Genomic DNA, 14,030 nt, shown 5'->3' with positions numbered 1-14,030 from the left:
AACGATTTGAAGCGCCACTTGCATGTTCATTTTCACTAAAAGCCTTGAATAGCCGGTCGTAAAATATTTTATTGCTTTTGAATTTACGAAACTGTAAGCCATAAATCAGTATGTAAGCACACATATCTAACGAACGCGTGCTAGAGACCGTGCACAAAGAGCGAGAATTGATCAACATCATCAAAATGAGAAAGGTCCAATACTTCGGTCATATAATGCGAGGACCTAAATATAGCTTACTCCGGTTAATTATTCGGGGTAAAATAGAAGGAAAACGTTGGGTCGGAAGAAAACAACTGTCCTGGCTGCGTAACATTAGACAATGGACAGGTCGAACGGTCGAGGAACTGTTTCATCTAGCTGCCGACCGAGAATCATTTCATCAGCTTGTCAATATGACGATAGCCAATTGAATACAAGCACGGCACACAAAGAAGGTTCCTTAATAGTCGATCATTAAAATCATTTTATTGATTTGAACTTACAAACGGCCATAAAAAAGATCGTTAAATCACTCCTTGTTTAAAATCCCTATAAATTGCCGGTTTTTTTCCGTAACATACATTCATTCTCTCGTCCTTAGTTAGGACACCTCACAGAATCTCCGTCTTATAATATATAAATCACTATTTATATTAAAGTGAATATTTGCTATAAATATAAAGTTTTTTTGAAACTTTTATTTCCAAAATAATCTAAAAAAATTATAAAAAAAAATATTTTTTTAATTAATAATTTTTAAATACTGAATACAGTATACTTCCTCTATAACGAACACGGTTATTACGAGGTTTCGCTTATAACGGGATACATTAGATGTCCCGTAACATTTCTATTAACTATAACCCTCTATAGCGAGGCAAATTTGGTTATAACGAGGGGAAATAAGATCCAAAAACATGTTTTTTTACGTTTTTGGCCCGGCCGTGGCTATAAGTAAATACCTTTTTAAACGGCCCCTCAATAAACTTCTTTACAATGAATAAATTCAACTACTGTTTCACATCTTTAGAAAATATGATAGATATAATGATACTGGACAATTTAAAGCAGTCAAAAATGACAGACTTCTTAAAATTGCAGAAGCAATAGTTTATGCTATCCTTGAAAATACGCTTTATACATTATGTAGTTTGAAAAAAATGTAAGTACAGATTTTTTGTTTTAACGTATATCATTGACAATACAAGTAAACAACTCTTTTTTGTTGTAATGTATTTCATTGACAATAAAAGTAAATAAGTTTTTTTCAAAAACGCCATTCGAACAATATTTATTAGCATCTTATATTGCTCCAAATGGCTTCACTATAGGAAGTTATTGGTTTAGAAAACTACATATTCATATGTATGCACAGTATTATTGTTGTCTGATATAACGAGATCGGCTTATAACGAGGTAATTAGTCTGCCATTTCAGTTCTCATTATAGAGGGAGTCTACTGTATTTGTAAATACCTAAATAAGCAATATTTTGTTAGAAGAGTGTCTATCTTGTGAAGCAAGTGTGCTAGCAATTCAAAAATATATAGTTACCTCAGCAACTTTTTCATTAAACGAGGAAACTGAAATATTTTGAAATAACATTTAATAAAATATCAATATAGTTACACAGAAACACTTTTCCTCAACGTCAACGTTTATGTGGAATGACCGATATGTAAGCATATATTACATTGAATAAGCTAATCAAATGTGCCGAAAATACCATTAAAAAAATAAAATATAGATCAAACATAAAAAATAAAGGTAATCCGAACCCACTGCTTAGAAGTAAATACATATAGCAATGCAAGCAATCGTTGATTTTTGAAAAGAATTCCAGAAATCTACTGCAATATGAACTTTAAACTTAATTATATACACTCCACCACATATTCCTCTATTTGCTATACCTTGAAAATTTAGACGAACTCTCAGTGATATTATCGATATCGTCCAATCCTCTGTGTATCGAAATCGTTTCCAAATGGTCGTTGTTTTTGGTGGCTAAGTATTCGGCAGTTTCAAGTTGTTCTTTTGTCGATTTCGTCCACATTTTAAGTAACAAACTAGAGCCTACGACGGAGACGGAACTTAGGGCCATAGCGGCGGAGGCCATCCATGGAGCCAGCATGAATCCGATCATGCTGAAGGCGCCGGCAGCTAAAGGTATACCTAAAAATATGCTTGGAGATATAAAATTTGTACAGTTTAAATATTGATATAAAAAGTTTCACAGATGGAAGATGGAAATTAAAAAAGGATAATGAATATTGGTACGTGGAACGTACATATTATACAGATTACACTTTTAACCTTATTTTGCTTAAGTGATTAAATGTTAGATAGATACTTAAAAATATTTATAAGCTAGAAAGGACATTTAAGAGTCTCACCTAGAATATTATAAACACTGGCAAAGAAGAAATTTAGCCGTATCCTGTTGACAGTCTTCCTGGATAATTCCAAACAGGCTACGACGTCCAAGAGATCGTTCCTCATAAGTACAACATGAGCCGCTTCTACAGCAACATCAGTACCGGTGGCAATGGCCATACCGACATCTGCTTGTGCCAAAGCTGGAGAATCGTTGATGCCATCTCCTACCATACACACCTTTACTCCTTTGGCTTGTAACCTAAAAACAGTAAAATAAAACTATGAAAAAAATTAACTGCTTTTGTGTACCCACTACAGAATAGTGGGCACTCCTTAATGCCATTCTGAACAAACTCATACACACACGTGCAACTTAAAGAAACTCGCATAGAAAAGAAGTGTTAATTTCAAGCAGACATGTTGTTTCTCTTTTAATAGATCTAATCAACTCTTGAAAAGGAAAAAAAGAAAGCAATCTTTTTTATATATTAAGATATGCATCACTACCAATTCTTCTTAGAAGAGTGTCTTTATCATTGTGTCCAGTGGCACATGTTGTCCGTATAATCAAACTAGTAAAGCAGGAATAATATTTGCATCAGTTTAAAACCTTTTCTTTCACAACAAAGCGCATTTTTAACAGTATAGCCCCTGGTTTTACTCAATCTGCTAACACCTCTCAGTGCTATTTTAAGTACTTATATAATGAAATATTGGACATTTTCTAATCTCTTAACAAAAAAATAAATAAAATCTCTGTTTAGTAGGTGAATCAGTATATTTTTCTATTCCATTTATTTGCTTATTTATGATTTGCAAAAAGCTTGCTCCATGTCGATCTTGCTCTTTTTTCTCCTTCCTCCTAAAGTTTGTTGTTCTGTCGGAGATTTGATATCATCGAAGCTATGACAACTTTACTAGGTACTGGTTTGAATAACTGTAAAGAGATATAGTTAAAGAATCATCTAGGATTGTCCAGCCACGAAATGCATCCCCTTTCTATATTTTTTGGCGCCCTTATTTTACCTTTCTTACTAATCATCCTAAGTAGCTCATATCTTTCTCTTCTAGTGATGTGACCATATATTACAGTTTTCTTATTTTTATAGTTTTTATAATTTCTTCTTTTTCCTCTTCTTCCTTTTTGTATGTGGGCTTTAAAGCCTGTTTCTTCTTAATATTAGCCTCATAAATTGTTTAAATTATCGCACCACCTTTTTCTTGGTCTGCCAATACTTCTTCGTCCATTTGGTGACTTATCTCGTGCTATTCGTACTATCCTTCAGACTTTTTCCTGATATTCGTCGGAGTATTTTCATCTAAGTTGTTTCTAGTAGTAGTCTCGTTTTAGATGTGTCAGGTCTTGTCTCCGCCGTGTATGTTAATATAGGTCTAATTGCTGCTAAAACGTTGGCTCGGAAGAAAACAACTGTCCTGGCTGCGTAACATTAGACAATGGACAGGTCGAACGGTTGAGGAACTGTTTCATCTAGCTGCCGACCGAGAATCATTTCATCAGCTTGTCAATATGACGATAGCCAACGCTTGAATACAAGCACGGCACACAAAGAAGAAGAAGAATTGCTGCTTTATAGATTCTTGTTTTTGTCTCTTGTCTTCGGGGTTTGTTCTTCCAGATTGTGTCATTAAGAGATCCCGCCGCTTTACTTGCTTTTAAGCTTTGTTGTCGTACTTCTTCTTCAACATCTCCATAACTAATTATATCTATTCCTAGATATCTAAACCTTGCTTCCTGCTTTATTATTTTCCCATCAATTTCGATTTTACATCGTAGTGGGCATTTAGATGTTGTCATACATTTGGTTTTTCTGCTGATATTATCATTTTGTATTTCTTGCTGTTATATTTGAGATATGTGTTAATCTTTGGAACTCGTCTTCTGTCTCGGCGATTAATGCGGCGTCGTCTGCATAACATAAAATTTGGATTTCTTTGTTCCCCATTCTGTAACCATGACTTTTACGTAATGCTTGTATTATTTCATCCATTATTATAGTCAAGGGAAGTGGGCTTAACGAGTCACCCTGTCTGACTCCACTTTGTACTGGTATACACTGTGTTAGTTTTCCATTTATCTTCGCCTGTATTCGATTATGGAAGTAGATCGTATTCTTCACTATCGTCTTCATCGACGACCTCTTCGTTTTCTACTTGAAATGCATTTTCTTCAAGAGATTCTAGTAAAACATCCTTTTTCAGTGACTATCTCCATATAATCACTGTCCATCTCGATTTCCCTAGTTGTCTTGAAAATTATTGCATGTTTGCGTAATTGGCCTTGGCAATGAGTACAATAATCAGAAAATTTCAAACCATCTTCAACGCAGCTGCATGTTTTGGGGAAGTCTTTTTCTTTGGAGTTCAGCTAATCATTTTTAATAAATTTTCTGGCAGTTAGTTTTCTGAAAAGGTTCCATTTTTTTGGAATTTTTTTCAAGCTCGCAACCCCACTCTGTAGAGTTTAAACTATTACTCAGCCACCGTTAAACTTTAGAATAAACCTTAGAACCTTATACTTTTATTGTAAATCGCAGTCAACTCTGACCGGTCACAACTCCGAAACTACTGAACCGATCATCTTTTTTTTTCTTTTCTTTTGACGTGTCTTTCGAAGCACTTTTAATATCCGTTTTGAAAATTACTATCGATAAACAATTGATAAAGTTATTCAAATTGTTTATAAGCCTAAAATTTAAACATTTTTTTTAAAAATTCCTAGGCTTTTCTAATCGAAGGATTTTAATTTTTCAACATGGGTTTAAAAGTTTAAATACTCTTCTATATGTAAAAAATGTTTCTAGTATTTAGAAGTTTTAGTTTCTGGCCTGTATAATTTTGAAAATTATTCATTTTTTCTTGTAGATTGAAAAATTATTTTGCAAAAACTATTGAATCGATTTTAATGAAATTTTGTGTGACAATTAAACACATTAAAAAGTTTTCTTTCTCGGAATATGAAGATCCTAAGGTTCATTTTAGTATGGGAAATTAATTCGAAAAAAAAACCCTTTTTTTACCTGTTTTTATTTGTGTTTTTTAGTATTTTTTCAATAATAGCAACTTTTAAGGTTTCAAACTAGCATTATCTTAAAAAAATTCAATAACAAATTTTTTATGTCAAAACAGAATTGTTCTAACACCTTAAGTTCTTGAGATATATGCGAAAAAGGAATGAAAAATATCGAATTTTTTTTAATTCTTTGTATAAACTTCGGGACAAAATTAACGCACCACTTTAATTAATCTAAATATTTATAATATGAACACAAAATAAAACTAAGTTACATTGAAATAATAATAATCACCTACAAATAAGTCCAACATGACTTTATCATGACCTTAATTTGTGTTATTGTTTCTTTAAAAATTTGTTTTTGCCGGAAATGCGTAAATAAGCTAGCATAACTCCAAATTGCAAAAAGAAAAAAATCAGTAAAGTAACACAATAAAATGCATCTGAGTCAACACTAATACCGTGTAGGCCCTCCTCTACATCTAAAGCTTGCGGAATATTCTCCCATTCTTCAATAACGGCCTCAATGAGTTGGTTGTAATTGGCAATAGAGGGTCTACGACTTCGAATCTTTTTTTTTTAGATAGGATGCTTTATAGGATTCATGTCCGGACTGTTAGGTGGCCACTCTAATAATGGAATATCAACATCATTTAGGTAGCCAATAACCTGTCGAGTCACATGAGAACGAGCGTTATCTTGCATGAATAAAAAATTAGGTCCGAGAAACGGAGAAAAAGGCATTACATGTTCGATAATGATGTTGTCTGAGTAATAATGGGCATTCATAGACCTCGTAAGTATGGGGACCAACTCCGTACGAGCTTCAAAACTCCCCCAAAATTTCCCCCGAAAACATTTTACAGCCACCACCAAAAGGTACTTTAGGAGAGATATTTCAGCTGGAAAACCTCTCTCCTCGCCTTCGCCAGACACGCTCACCACCACCTGGAGCTTTTAGGTTTACTGTAGTCTCATCGGAGAAAAGAACTAGTTTCCAATCATCGATGGTCCAATTTTGATGCAATCTTGTAAAATCTCTGAACCCTGTGTTCTCTGGTAAGCAAGGATTTTTTGGCCGGTTTCCTGTTGCTCAATTCTGCTTCATGTAAACGTCTTCTACTGTTCGAGACGATATTGCGACATTTCGAACATCTGCTAGTTCATTTTTTAGCAAATTGCTGGTGACGACTCTCCTATCTCTGAGAGTAGGTTGTCTCAAAAAACGATCATCAATTTGATTAGTGCAACTATTTCGCCTTTGTCCTGGTCTTCGATGGTACGACCCTGTTTCATTATAACGCCTCACCTAGCGACTGATGCTGGAATGATGTCTCCCTAACAAACTTCCTGCAACGTATCGCATTGAATATCCTTCATATAGGAGAGTCGATGCTCGCACTGTCTCCTCCATTGACAAATTTCTTTGGCGGGGCATTTTTTTATTTGATTTTTATGTAAATGAACTTTCAAACATGCATGTGATGAAAAATATCACAATAAAAATCTTGTTCCTCACAAGCACTTTGCTTTAATCGGCACTTTTTATGAAAAGTAACTGACTTTTAGTCTAAAACGAAGTTTAATACAAAGTATTGTTAAAACAAGACTATTATTGGCTTACATAACAACTGTCACTGTCAAACAAGGTCCATAGGCAACTTGTCGTACATTAAATTATCAATAAATAAAGATTATTGAGAAAAATATGAGTGGTGCGTTAATTTTGTCCAAGAGTTTATTTTGTTTAACAAAAAGTTAAGCTCACATTTTACAACTCATGCATAGTGAAATTTTCATTTGTAGTAATATTTTGGAGCAATTTATACAAAAAAAACTGCGTTTATATGCTTCGCACTTCAAAACAGATACCGCCTGGACTATCTCTGTAAACAATTTTGACGGTGACAAAACGCAACCTTGCATCTCTCTTTGGGTGGATATTGTCTAATTTCTGATTTTTCACTTTATTGTTGGCCTCCTGATTCTAATAAGGCTGGACGATAATTCGTATATCTCGACTACCTATACTTTTGTTTTTTTATTATTTCTATTAATTTCTACAGTCTACTCCATCAAACGTCTTTTCGAAACAAATTAAACAGCCATTTTTTTCCAAATCTTGTTATTATACCTTAACCGTGAGGGGATACTTTTTGCGTTACTAAGGATAAAAGATTGTAAAAAAGAATTTCATAATCGTTCTAAAATTTATCTTGAATTTTCCATTACTTTTTCAGCAGAAGCATATTCAAACTCTTGGATATGTTTAAAACTTGGATGTGTCTTGGATGTGTTTATGCATAAAAAAACTTTTGGATATGTTTCTACAAAAATCTAACTTTTGACTCACTATAAGAAACCCTAAACATGTGCAGATTGAGCTATAATTATGTACATTTACATGTTATTCAATTATTGCTTACCTTTGTACTCGTATAACTTTATGTGATGGAAGTACTTCGGCGTATATTTTAGTGATTCCTACTTGTCTTGCTATACTGGCGGCAGTTTTTCGATTATCTCCAGTCAAAAGAATGACTTCTAGTCCCATTTTTTTCAAAGTATACACCGCCAAATGAGCCTCCGGTTTGACAGTGTCAGCTACACTGAATATAGCTATTATGCTACCTGAAATAAAAAATTTCATGTTTAAAACATTATAATACAATATCTTATAATATCAATAGACTCCTCCCATAATTTCAACATCTGTTATGTAGATTTTTTTCTAATAATAATTTTTGAAATTAAAATTATTATTCCATTCAATTATATGAAACCAGAGATAGCAAAACCTGTTCATTTATAAGAATCCGTTCGACGGATCTGGATTACTACGAAAATTCGATACAGTTACCCTGTTACTGACTCGAATGATTAAAGAGCTTGTAATTAAGGGATTAATTGAATTACGGCACTCGAACTTGTATTCATTATGTATCGCTGCATATGCAAAGGCATTAATCTTCCATGCAGATTGTTTTCGAGAAAATTACAAAGAACTTCAACATATATAATATAAATGTCTTAACTTTAAATAAAACTGAATTTATTATCGCAGCTTACAATAATTCGAAATGTCTTGAATCCCCACAAATCTTCCATAAATGTACGCGCTTAAGATGAAGGATCCAAGAATCAACAACTTTATAAACTATTTTAAATCAATTCACTGTTTAAATGAAAGATATAAACAAATATTTACAGTTTAACAAATTTCGACTATTAGCTGATGTCAAACAACATTCATGAAACTTACCGTTAATTGCACAAAGTACAGCAGATCGTCCCTGTTCTTCCTCCGCCGTCATGTTTCTTTCTACCTCCGGAGCTATGATAAAACCGTTTCTATTCATCCATTCTCGATTTCCTACAATCACGTCATAATCTCCTCCATCGTTTTCGAGAGAGGAGCTCACTCCAATCAACTGGCCTAGTTTTATGTTCTGTGAATGGCTTACGTCAATCTAAATAGGCAAAAATTAAAAACTGTAATAAAGCTGTTAAAAATGATATTAAGGAATGGTACTTTTTCATCCCACAGTAGAATAATCAGCGGAAATCGTTTGTTTTTAAGTGACAATTATTATTAATTTTAAGTAATCCTTTTACAGAGGTAGTTTCATTGGTGATATTCTATGCAGATCCTGTTAATATATAAACACTACTATAATACAATTCAACTGGCAAATATTTAGTTTCATCACAGAATAAGATAAAATTGTATCTTATTCTGTGGTGTAATGTCATTTAACTGTCACATCACCTGCCAATTTATTTGACACTTGGTCATACTTTCAGGATAACTATACTGGGTTCGTTCATCTTGGGAATATGTTGACAGATTCATTGTCGGAATCATACAACACAAAAATTCCTACCTCTCACTATTAATAGTTCAAATAAACTTACTGGTAAAAACTCCTTTCATTGAAAAAAGAAGAATAACTATGAATAATGGGTGTGTATATTCATTAACTTTCAATAAAACTTTCTATTTGTAAATAATCTATAAATGACATAAAATTTTAAAACCAAACGTTTAGTCTTAATTAATGCAGTTTTATTTTGTTAATAAACTGAATGTGAATATTTTTTGTTTAAATAATAACTATGAGTACATATGCTTGGTTGTATAGTACTTTTCAGTCGATCAAAATTTAACCAAACAACGCAACGTAGCAAAAAATACATTATTAAATTTACTATAATCTATTTCTAATGAGTGTAGAGTAATAAAATCTCATGAAGTATTCAAAAGCGCTACAGGGTAATCCGTCAATAAATTCCGTCCGCATTGCAAAATTCTGTCGTTTCATAAAGAGCAGGTAGGTATCACCCTGTTTTAAGGGATTAGTCCATTGTTATCGACAGATAAACACTGAGCCAGAGGCGCGCTAGTGGGTTAATTGACAAAAGAATATGCATTCTTAAAAATCATATTAAAGGAAATAAAAATGTAATACAGCAGAACAGTGTTATTAAAAAAATATAAAATGTAACAATAAAATATATACGAACCGAAATCGGGAAATACTCACAAACACACACGAATGAACTTTACATATTGAAACACTTGTGGGGAGTTTAAATCAATTTATTCACAAAAACTACAAAAACTTTACTGGATACGTTATTACAATTCTACATCACTATAGTCTTCATCCGAAGAACTGTCATCATCCCCTGGTGTTATAATTATAGGGTCAACCACCTGATCGACCAAGTTGTCCAGTTCCCACATTTTATCTTCCTCTTTTAAAACATGCTGGATTGCTTTTTGCCAGTTTTCTGATGTGATTTCCATAATGGCTTGATCAAACAATACCTTGACATCTTTCATTTTAAATGTGGTATTGTGCCTTGCAACATATCCTTTAACTTGTGCCCATATAAGTTCTATGGGATTTAATTCGCAATGATATGGCGGTAGGCGTAGCACAGTTACTTTATACTTTTCTGCTACATCTTCTACGGCATATTTTATGAAGCGAGATTTATGTTGTTTTACTACGGCTAGTAGTTCCTTCTTTATTGAATTCGTCTCAAACTGAATACCTTTATTTGACAGCCAGTTAATAATTTCTTGCTTTCTCCAAGCTGAAGTTGGTACCTTCTCTATGCGCCTTGAATGGTAGCTTGCATTATCCATAACCACGACCGAATCAGCTGGAAGAAATTTTAACATTTCCCCGAAGTAGTCTTCGAAGACATCCGAATTCATGTCCTCATGATAATCTCCCGTCCGACACGACTCAAAGCTTAACAAACCTTCTTTTAAAAATCCTTCTTCGCTTCCAATGTGAGCAATTATAAGCCTCTTCCCTTTTCCCGAAGGCACTTTAATACCCGTCGAAAGGCCTTCTATGAAAGCTTGGCGAGCACTTGTTACATTTTTATCTTGCCACATTTTTTGGACTATATAACCTTCGTTTATCCACGTCTCATCAAGATAAAAAATTTTCTTGTGCTCTCTGCGGTACTGTTTTATAGTTCTCAAATATTTTCGTCTCCAGCAAATGATTTCATCACTTTCCAGTAATAGTGCCTTTCGATTGTGCTTTTCCCAGGAAAAATTCATACTTTTTAAAGTTTTCCATAAAAGTTTTCTGGATATCAAAGGAATATCGTTATCTTGGCTTATCTCCATTAGTATTTTGTCAAGGGTGGGTATTTCCTTTTTAAAATAAAACGAATGAACTTTTCTTCGAATGTCACGTTTGGTGTCTTCACCTAAGATTTTTATTGGTCTTCCTGATTTTCTCTTGCATGGACTTAACTGGCCTGATACCTTTCTTTCTCGCAATAATTTAAAAATCGTGGACTGTCCAATTCCAGTCATTCGGGCACATCGCTCAACACTTTCTTGCACAGACAAACTAGGGTGATCGTGTTTTATGCAATCATATACATTTAAAATTATAACTTTTTCACTAACAGATAGCGGAGAATTTTTTACACCTCTTTTCTTTGGAGTAAATGTCGCCATTTTATAACTTTTTCACTATTTCTATATCACAATATTACTGTACGTTTAATTGGTGTAGCAACAATTACTAACTCGAATGTCGAATGATAATAATAAAATAAAAGAGGGATTATAATGAAAGTGTAAGTAAAACCTCATTACGCGTTATTAGTCTTCATGTTGATTTATTTTAGTTCTTAGTAATATTAGGAGGTGCGTCATACCCTTATCAGTTTCTTCTAATGCTTTTATTCGTTCAGTAAGGAAGTGAATTTGTTTTTATAAATAAAAATGTAATTAGCTTTAATGACCATATAATGGAATACGAGTTTGAAGAATAAGTTAATCGAAAAATTAAATAAAATTGGTTATCACAAAATATCCAAAATATGATATTTTGAGGTACATCAATTTTTGACGACGAAGTTGACATCCGTCCATTTGCCTACGCCCATGACGACACCGAAATTCAGGCAAATTTTATGACACTTCATGATTTATTACTCTACACTCATTTGAAACCAATTATAGACAGTTGGGAGTGGGATCAGCGAACCGAGTATATTAATATCGTTTAGTTATTTAACTGTCACACGTAACCTGTCATTTACTCGACATTTAAATATTTTATATAAAAAACTTATATTTAAATGTGGTTATCGATGTAAAACACATTAACGACAAAAAAGTAGTACCTGTACTCCTTTAACAGTGAACACTCCGGAGCTACCAGCATTGACCAAATTAGTAAAATTAATTAATTCAGTATTGTCTTTGCCTCCTTTGCTTTTAAGTACATCTGCAAGGTGAGAAATGGTACACTTCATACCACATCCGGGTACTGCCTGGAAGTTTGTGGATTTGCCAACTTGTTCAGTGCCTACATAAAACAACAATTTATTATTCAGTTATATTAAACGTTAACATTTGGAAATGGATAAATTATATATGTATAAAATGAGATAAATTGTCGGAAAATATTAAAAAATAAGTACAAAAACATCAAAATCAACATTACCTAACACATCTTTAACATATTTAACTATAGCTGTAGCTATGGGATGTTCCGAGTTACTTTCTGCAGATCCCACAGCAGCTAGAACTACGGAGGGACTGAGACTGTCACCCTGCATCCAGATTTTTGCTACTTCCAGTGTACCTTTTGTTATTGTACCAGTTTTGTCGAACATCACTGCTTTGACTTTATGAGCATTTTCCAAAGGTTCTGCACCTTTAATTAAGATTCCGTTGATTGCGCCCACCCCTAAAATAGAAAATATAACAACTCACATTTACACGAAGAATTCAGTAATTATTATATGTTAATTACAAACAAATGGGAAGCGTATTTGAAGCGTTTTAAGACAGATCTTCGATCTTCCGTTTCGAATTGTAGTAAAGAATGAGGTGTGAATTTACCATTAAAACAAAAGTGCACGAAATTTCTTTTAATTGATACCTGCTAAAGAACACAACAATAATGAAGTATAGTGTACGCATTCTGTTGATCAGCTACATGTAAAAAATAGAAAACACTAAGGCTTCCAAAACACAATTCGTCAAAATGGCGATCTGATAACTGGGGAAACACTGGGTACAAATAATTGAGTTAAAAAAAAAAAGATTAAATTGGGAAAGAAACGCCATTTTAAATGAAAAAGTCATTATTTCACTTATAGACCGAAAACTTTTGATACTGCCCTTGTATAAAGATATGGAAGGTTCTTAACTTCTAGTTTAAGGGTTGTATGGACTGTTTTCTCTACACAGTATGACCCGATATTACATTTATGGTTTGTTATATGCTTAAAAATTACTAAGGAATAGTTGATAATGACAAACATGAACCTTTGGTGCAGATCGTAATAGAAATCAAAATAATCAGAATTATATAACTTCTTTAAGTTATTCAACAGAACAACGTTGTCTATAATAACCACAAATTCTGTACCAATAATTATAAAATATGTATGTGACAAAAATGCACAAGGAAAGGCCCCTAAATATATTAAGTTGGGAATAAAGGTTGACTGAAGCGATTAACAACATTCAATATGCTGGTAACGCAGCAAATCTTGAAAGTACGGTATTAGAGGACAATATCTTCTTCTTCTTCCTCTTTATAAGCAATTCTGCGGATTAACATCTCTATGAAAGGTTGTTACTCCATCTTTTGCGCGGTCATCCGATTCTTCTTCTGCCGATTGCGGACAATATTTGCAGTAATATTCTGGACGGTATTTTCAGTTTATTCCGCTTATTTCCTCAGTCTAATCGTTTCGGTCTTTTCATTTTTCCCTTAATGTTAGTTACTTTCTGACGCCGTTTCTTATTCTGTTCGATTTGTTTTTCCATGACTGTTAATCTAATCTAAATCGAATAAAATCCTTAAAAAAAGTCTAATAAAATCTGACAAAATATTGATAAGATATTGGAACCGTCTGTCGAAAATGGAGAACACTTAACATCTGTTTTGAAAACACGTAAATTATAATAAATATCTAAAATATTTGGGAGTTACTTTAGATGTAACTTTAAGAGTCTAACTAAAGTAGCTAAAAAATTAAATTAAAAAAAAAAATTAAACATTATTCCGAACCTATGTAGCTCGATATGGGGAAATATAGTTTGAACGGTGTGGCAAAACTGCAAGAAACACCATGTA

At 33.2% G+C, this 14,030-nt stretch overlaps 1 protein-coding gene across 4 annotated transcripts in view; it reads right to left on the bottom strand.

Annotated features, from left to right (window-relative positions):
* The window catches only part of ATP7 (copper-transporting ATPase 1), a 101,727-nt gene that overhangs the window by 15,495 nt on the left and 72,202 nt on the right, over window positions 1-14,030 (bottom strand). For all 4 annotated transcript variants that reach the window (XM_072525514.1, XM_072525513.1, XM_072525516.1 and 1 more), the window contains 6 exons: window positions 12,384-12,629; window positions 12,061-12,245; window positions 8,657-8,864; window positions 7,821-8,025; window positions 2,378-2,619; window positions 1,895-2,156 (listed from right to left, as the gene is read on the bottom strand). In XM_072525514.1, coding sequence (XP_072381615.1) covers window positions 1,895-2,156; window positions 2,378-2,619; window positions 7,821-8,025; window positions 8,657-8,864; window positions 12,061-12,245; window positions 12,384-12,629 — 1,348 coding nt within the window. The remainder of the gene's footprint in view (window positions 1-1,894; window positions 2,157-2,377; window positions 2,620-7,820; window positions 8,026-8,656; window positions 8,865-12,060; window positions 12,246-12,383; window positions 12,630-14,030) is intronic.

The sequence above is a fragment of the Diabrotica undecimpunctata genome, chromosome 3, assembly GCF_040954645.1.
Source record: "Diabrotica undecimpunctata isolate CICGRU chromosome 3, icDiaUnde3, whole genome shotgun sequence".
Lineage (NCBI taxonomy): Eukaryota > Metazoa > Arthropoda > Insecta > Coleoptera > Chrysomelidae > Diabrotica > Diabrotica undecimpunctata.
This window is presented reverse-complemented; position numbering and strand designations above follow the sequence as displayed.